The 7,500-nt window shown below is 48.5% G+C and overlaps 1 protein-coding gene across 1 annotated transcript in view; it reads right to left on the bottom strand.

Annotated features, from left to right (window-relative positions):
• The window catches only part of ncf4 (neutrophil cytosolic factor 4), a 17,453-nt gene extending 10,570 nt beyond the window's left edge, over positions 1–6,883 (bottom strand). Inside the window, exons 1-6 of the mRNA XM_079279178.1 lie at positions 6,783–6,883; positions 6,357–6,441; positions 6,106–6,265; positions 3,677–3,747; positions 2,393–2,520; positions 1,018–1,066 (exon numbers count right to left, since the gene is read on the bottom strand). Coding sequence (XP_079135304.1) covers positions 1,018–1,066; positions 2,393–2,520; positions 3,677–3,747; positions 6,106–6,265; positions 6,357–6,441; positions 6,783–6,814 — 525 coding nt within the window. The 5' untranslated portion in view covers positions 6,815–6,883. The remainder of the gene's footprint in view (positions 1–1,017; positions 1,067–2,392; positions 2,521–3,676; positions 3,748–6,105; positions 6,266–6,356; positions 6,442–6,782) is intronic.
• Positions 6,884–7,500: the final 617 nt, after the last annotated feature.

Here is a 7,500-nt window from a genome sequence, read left to right on the forward strand (position 1 = left end):
TTTAAATCAAATGCTGTCTCACACTTTGTCTCCTTGTTTCACTTCCTTCTTTTTCTCTCCTTTCCTATTAGCCTCCCTCACCTCCTCCTCGCTTCGTCTCCTCCTCCCCTATTCCTCTCCCCTTAACTGTGTCCTCGTTTCCTCTCCCCTCCCTCGTTCTCTTCCCAAGGTCGAGTTTGTCTCCCTCTCCTCCTCCTCCTCCTCCTCCTCCTCTTCCTCATGCCGTTCACGCCTTCTTAACTCCGAAGCCGTAACAAAGAGAAGAGGAACAGCGTTTATATTCTGCAGGAGGTTAAAGTGGTGACGATCTGCCAATTACCTCCTCCATCAGCTCACCTTTAGACGGATAACATTATGACTAAACGGCCCAACGCTCCCCGACCGGAGCGTGACCAGAAACAGATCCCAAAACAAACCTCCAGAGGGCCTCACATGGTCTAAAACTACAGCTGGTCCTCATGACGACAGAAGAACGAGTGAGCACACACACACTCAGTTTAAAACCATCGGTCTATTTTTAAACTAAACCAGCAGCCGTGTGTGTGTGTGTGTGTGTGTGTGTGTGTGTGTGTGTGTGTGTGTGTGTGTGCGCGTGTGTGTGTGTGTGCATGTGTGTGGGTGTGTGTGTGTGGGTGTGTGTGTGTGTGTGAGCAATAATGGATGACAGCTATCGCTATGGACATGTTCTATAGACCAAACATTTAATTGATTAATTGATATGATAAATAAGTTCATTGCAGTTTAGAAGTGGCGGAAATAATTTCCTCTTTTATATTGCGTGTGGGTGTGTGTGTGTGAGACAGTGAGTGTGTGTGTGTGTGTGTGTGTGTGTGTGAGACTGTGTGCGTGTGTGAGACTGTGTGTGTGTGTGTGTGTGTGTGAGAGAGACAGGATCACATGGTATGTTCATTCTTCGTGGTCGTTTGACCAAAACGTTGTTACTCTGTGGGTTGCCATGGAGACTGTAACCGAAGCAACAGCAACAACATACATATTTTAAACATGGCTCCACATTACCTCGGCCCGGGGGGACGAGAAGTGGTCCATCTTTGGTTTGACTGTCTTCCTAAGAGACGAGAGAAGAGTTTGATTAATGATGCGATACCTTCAAGCTCAGCTGATGTTAGCGTGCTAAGCTGGTGAACACGGTAGAGATCATACGATAGCTTTGTGAGCGTGACGGCATTCTGATGTCGTCTTTCAGCTCAAAGCGCGGCCGTAGACCGAGTAAAACATGGACGCCGTCTCTGTGACGTCAGAGTTTCTGAAGTTTAAAGATGGAGAGAGGTGGAGCAGACAGCTAGCAGCTAGCAACTAGCCACCTGAGACGACACACACCTGTCACTCAGAGAGCCACGCCCTCAACCATGCTTAACATTAACATAACTCAAACGGGTGAGTTACACTTAAATTCATCCCTGTAACGTTGTGATGAATGTAGATTTTAGCCGTAGAGCGTCACCATGACTGTTTCTGCTGTAAAGTGGATGAGTCCATGGGACTGACTCACTTTGGGAGCCTCGAGTGGCCATCTGAGGAACTGCAGTTTTTAACACTTCCAATCACTGTGGCTGAGGAGTGTTGTTTAAAGAAGCAAAAGGCATCGTATTACTATTATCGCTTCGACGACTGAAACAAGAGCAGTTCAACGTGCCGAGGCTGAATGAAGCTCATCATAATGAAACTGCAAAAAGAGGAAATGCCAGAGTTCCTTTGTAATGTTCCAACACATACAAGTAAAAAGGTTGAATGTAAGAGCAGAGAGGAAGTAATGCGAGTCTGCCTTTGCATCACTTCCTGCCGAGAGTCCCTCTTTACCACATCTCCTGCTGCAACCTGACCACGCAGACGAGAGCCGTTAACAAAGAGGAAGTGGACCGTTTTCTCTCAACGCATGCGTCCTTGCCTCCTTCCCTCTCGCTGCTGAACCGCATTTATGATGCAAGAGACATTTCAGGGCTCGGATGGGACATCATAGCTGAGGACAGCCTGCTTTCTCCCATAACCCTACATGTTGTGTCTCATACGCACATTTAGGACAATTTGAGTTCAAAGATTGAACTGGAATGTTCTCCTCTCGTCCATGTCTGTCCAACACGTCATCATTGTATCCTTTTAGACACATCTTCCATCCTTTACTCCTCCTGAAGGCCTCTCTGATCCTCCACATCTGCTCCGCCTACTTCAAACCAAAAACATCGTCTGATTCCTTCATTTCTATTCATGATCAAAACTGCTCTTAAAAAGCGTGTTGAGAACCGTTTGTGAGCGTCTTTCTGTTAATGTGATGTAACACACATGTCTATAAATGATGAAAGAGGAGATTCATTCACATGAGCTAGCCGTTTAGCATCAGCTAGCATCGTGTGCGGGGGGGGGGGGGGGGGCTTACACTTTGCGGGTCGGCGGGCGGAGACGGCGGAGGGCGCGCGGTAGATGCTGGCTGTCCTGATCCGTCTGGTAGAAGAACATCCGGAGAGCCTCATCGAGCAACAGCCATGTAGGAAGACCCAGCAGCCTCTGGGGGGGGGGGGGGGGGGGGGGGGGAGAGAGGGGGGAGGGGAGAGAGTTACATGGAAGAAGGATAAACAGGTGGCACTGAAGGAGGTGGAGATGAACGAGAGCATCAGAGAGGAAGGTGGTGCAGAGACTAGAGGAGTCTCAGGAGAGAGGGAGGGTGATGGAGGAGTCTCAGGAGAGAGGGAGGGTGATGGAGGAGTCTCAGGAGAGAGGGAGGGTGATGGAGGAGTCTCAGGAGAGAGGGAGGGTGATGGAGGAGTCTCAGGAGAGAGGGAGGGTGATGGAGGAGTCTCAGGAGAGAGGGAGGGTGATGGAGGAGTCTCAGGAGAGAGGGAGGGTGATGGAGGAGTCTCAGGAGAGAGGGAGGGTGATGGAGGAGTCTCAGGAGAGAGGGAGGGTGATGGAGGAGCAGAAGTCAGGTGGACGGAGATTCAACAGAGAAGAGGAATAAAGGAGTAGGTGAAGCCAGAGAGAGTGACGCAAAGAGAGAGAACCACGTAGGCTGGAAACAAAAAATAAAACGAGTGCAGCAGAAAAGAGGAGTGAGTGAGTGAGTGAGTGAGGAGTGAGTGAGTGAGTGAGTGAGTGAGTGAGTGAGTGAGTGAGGAGTGAGTGAGTGAGTGAGTGAGTGAGTGAGTGAGTGAGTGAGTGAGGAGTGAGTGAGTGAGTGAGTGAGTGGGAGAAACAGAACCTGGTGGTGTTTTTTTTAGAGATGGAGCAACACTGACAACATGTCAAAAGTCCACAACTACAGTCAGACTTCTACAGAAGACCACTACGTAGACTTCTGCACAAGACCACTACATAGACTTCTGCAGAAGACCACCACGTAGGTTTCTGCTGAAGACCACTACGTAGACTTCTGCACAAGACCACTACATAGACTTCTGCAGAAGACCACCACGTAGACTTCTGCACAAGACCACTACATAGACTTCTACAGAAGACCACTACGTAGACTTCTGCACAAGACCACTACATAGACTTCTGCAGAAGACCACCACGTAGGTTTCTGCAGAAGACCACTACGTAGACTTCTGCACAAGACCACTACATAGACTTCTGCAGAAGACCACCACGTAGGTTTCTGCTGAAGACCACCACGTAGACTTCTGAAGACCCAGACCCAGAGCGGGCCGGCTTGATTTGGCGTTACCTTCATGTACGTGTTGAGCTCGGGGATCCTGCTCTCTGCTATCTCTCTCTTGTTGCCCATGAAGATTTTTCCTAAAAGAGAAACGCGTGTTAACAATGAAAAACTAAATACTGGACTTCAGACCAGGTTCTTCAGACCATAAATATCAAGATACAGCACGTTCTCTCAATAAATATATGAAACTTGACAAGTGCTGAGTATTTCCTCGTCTAAATAAGAATCTTCAGATGATATTCCATCTAAACATCTCACATCAGACTGAATGAGGCTGTAACTCAGACGGTGAAGCTCGTCAGAGTGAGACGCATGAAGAACCGACACGCGTCGAAATGTATTCATCAGTTTCAAAATGGGAATAAAAGAGAATGAAGACGGATTCTATCAAAGAGAGACGGAACCAAACAGAGGCCGGAGAGCCCCCCCCCCCGCCTTCCCTCTCCGTCCTGATGAGATGTGTCGCTGCAATTAAACCCGTCAGATGTAACATTACCCAGCAGCCTCCTCTCCAAATCAAGAGTTTGTAGAAAAAGATAGAACTTCCCCCCCGATATAGAAAAGTGACACTGAGAGAGAATAAAGACACGTCACCAATCTGTCCAGAAAGACTTCGCGCTCGCTGTTCACTTCTTACTGAGGGAATAAATCAAGAGAGAAGTAGAGTCATTTTCTATAGACTTCTATACAACCAGAGGAGTCGCCCCCTGGTGGACACTAGAGAAAATGCAGCTTTAACTCATGAAGCATCGGCTTCACTTTTCAGAGCCGAGGGACACGTCTCCTCACCAGAGAAACTCATTCATTACACATCAACATTTAAAGTTGAAGTTTGGATCAAGACGACAGACTTCAGAGGGTTGAAGTGATTAAAGTCTGGATCCTGGTAGACCAGCTGCTGTGATCAAAGATCAAAGATCTGTATCTGTTCATCAGGATCATCAATAATCAATAACTGGTATTAGTGGCAGAGATGTAAGAGTTAGATTTGCTGCTCGTCTTTGGTGCTGGTCTGACGTGTGAGCGCTAGGATCCGTTGCTCGTCTGCTCTTCATCATTCAGACGTTGACCTTCGACCTCCTCACGCGTCACAAAGCAGCCTGAAGGCTCTGAACTCTGCAGCGCTCAGCGCACCTTACTGAGCAGCAACACGCGCCTAAAACAACCGGCGTGATGACGAGCAGCTGCGTTTCACTTCCTCCAGCAGCCAGCTGGACCCGTCTGCTCCGCCTCTCAGATGCATGAAGAAGAGGAGCGCTTGAAGGTGGAGGTTACCGAGTGACGAGGCACAAAGGATGCAGAAAGTACAGGTTCATGAATAGAACCTTCACTGCTGCTGACACTGCAGTGAAGGATGTGATGGCTGCCAATCAAACAGACGTAAGCACACAGCGATGTGTGCCGAGTGTGTTCTGCGTCACGCTCCTCTGGCTGTTTATGACCCACAATCCTTTACTGCAGCAGATATATGAGCCAGAGGGTCAAGGTTCAACGCTATGAGGAAGTAGTTCGTCATCATTAAAAAGCACGACGCACGGACCAGCACGCACTTTGTGGAGGCAGCTGCAGTTTGGACGAAAAGGAAAAAGGTTTGTGACCTGGAAGGAGAGGATAAAACCACAGAGCGTCTATCAGACGTGGGCGTTGTCATGGTGACGTCATCGCTTTGTGTTTGGAAGCCTCGAGTTCAGCGTTTGGCCGTCGCCTTCTTCTTCTTCTTTATTTTAAGACTTGAAACTAGAGATTGAGACATAAACTCATGTTTACAATGTTTACTGAGGGAATAAATCAAGAGAGAAGTAGAGTCATTTTCTATAGACTTCTATACAACCAGAGGAGTCGCCCCCTGGTGGACACTAGAGAGAATGCAGGTTATACACATGAAGCTCTGACTTCTCTTCACAGAGCGTACATTCGGAGCTCTGCTCTGTTGCGGATCCTAAACTTTGTTGTCAAAAAGATTTGTTCATTTTAAAAACCTGGGAGAACAAAATAACCACAGATTTCAAAGCTTCACGTGTTAAAGCTGCATTCTCTCTGGTGTCCACCAGGGGGCGACTCCTCTGGTTGTATAGAAGTCTATAGAAAATGACTCTACTTCTCTCTTGATCTATTACCTCAGTAAACATTGTAAACATGAGTTTATGTCTCAATCTCTAGTTTCAAGTCTTCTTCAATACAGCATGATGTTCATTTAGTACATTATGGTCCATTTAGAGTCACACAGACCATAAAGCAGGGGATGCTTTAGGGCGGGGCTACTGTGATTGACAGGTCGACACCAGAGACGTGTACGGCGTCTCTACGTCACTCAGACATTTATTCAGGAGGTTCAATCCACGTCAACAGGAAGCGTATCAGCAGTGGAGGTCCGTGGAGCCGAGGCCGCTCACAGACAGTGAATGTGAACAATGTGGAAACCGGACACCGCTCACCTGGAAGAGACGGCAGGACACAGGTGTTTGGACCGGGCCTCTCCGGGTCTTCTGGGGAGTATTTGGACTCGAGGACCTGGTGGAGGTTGAAGAAGTCTCTGTACCTCCTGTAGGTGAGGTACTTGCTCCCTCCTTTAGTCTTCACCTCCATCACAAACATCTGGGGAGAAAACAGAGACGTGAACGAGCCGCTTCCTCTCTTTCTGGGCTCGGTGAACAGTTCGCGGTGATTCCTTTGACAGAAAACGTACAAAGTAGTCGATGAAGCCTTTGTTCTCCTCCACATCAGCGACGGTGGCGCTGATGGCGATGTTATGAGGCAGCTGATCAAAGTCACTGAGAACAGAAGACACAATCTGAATGAGGTTCTGGAGGCATTGCTGCTGGAGAAATGCATTTTGATCTCATTCTTTTCAAGTGATCCGATTTGAAACAAAGTGTTTTTGATGTTAAAACAAACCTTTAAATGTCTCAGAGACTTAAAGTCAGATGTCTGAAGACACAGAGGCGACATATTGCCATTTCTTTCTCTTCTGTCGCAGTTTCAACAATAACACATAAAACACACACATTTCTCTCTGCGATAGAAACGAACACAGAGTCCGCTTCCTCTCCAGCCTGTGAAGAGGAAGCTGCCTGACAGCTGGACATCACGCGGTGATATCACGGACACTCACCTCTCCTCTCGCAGCTGCTGCGGCGCAGACATCCTGCAGTTTGCGGAGGAACAGTGACGGTGAGCGGAGAGAAGCTTCGCTCTGACCCGCTGCAGCGGAGAGGATCCGGCAGCAGGAAGCGCAGTTCCCTTTCAAAGTAATACACCAGAGGGCGGCGGGGGGCGGGGCCTTTGGGGCGCAGGTGTGCACGTGAGACACGGCAGGAAGGTTATGACGTAACCTCAGGCAACAGGTAGAGCGTCACAACTTATCAGAATCATTCAAATCAAAGCTCTATTTCATGGAGTCTGACCTGCGCAGTTACAGGGACAGTGTGTGAGCGCTAGTGCCCTCTAGTGGTTTGTGGCAGAATGCAGCGTTTGGTTCCACACACACACATACACACACACACACACACACACACACACACACGTTACATCCAGTGTAAACGGGTTCAATACAGCCACACAATATGTGTATTTTGTGATGCTGCAGTGGTCCAAACATCCCGGTAGTTTCTTGTCTCTTTGTGGTGGTTTTGAGTCTCTTGCTGGTCTGTAAGTGTCTCTCTGAAGGACCTGTAGGTGAAGGACCTGTAGGTGAAGGACCTGTAGTTGAAGGACCTGTAGGTGAAGGACCTGTAGTTGAAGGACCTGTAGGTGAAGGACCTGTAGGTGAAGGACCTGTAGGTGAAGGACCTGCAGTCGAAGGACCTGCAGTCGAAGGACCTGCAGGTGAA

The sequence above is a fragment of the Melanostigma gelatinosum genome, assembly GCF_949748355.1.
Source record: "Melanostigma gelatinosum genome assembly, chromosome: 11".
Taxonomy (NCBI): domain Eukaryota; kingdom Metazoa; phylum Chordata; class Actinopteri; order Perciformes; family Zoarcidae; genus Melanostigma; species Melanostigma gelatinosum.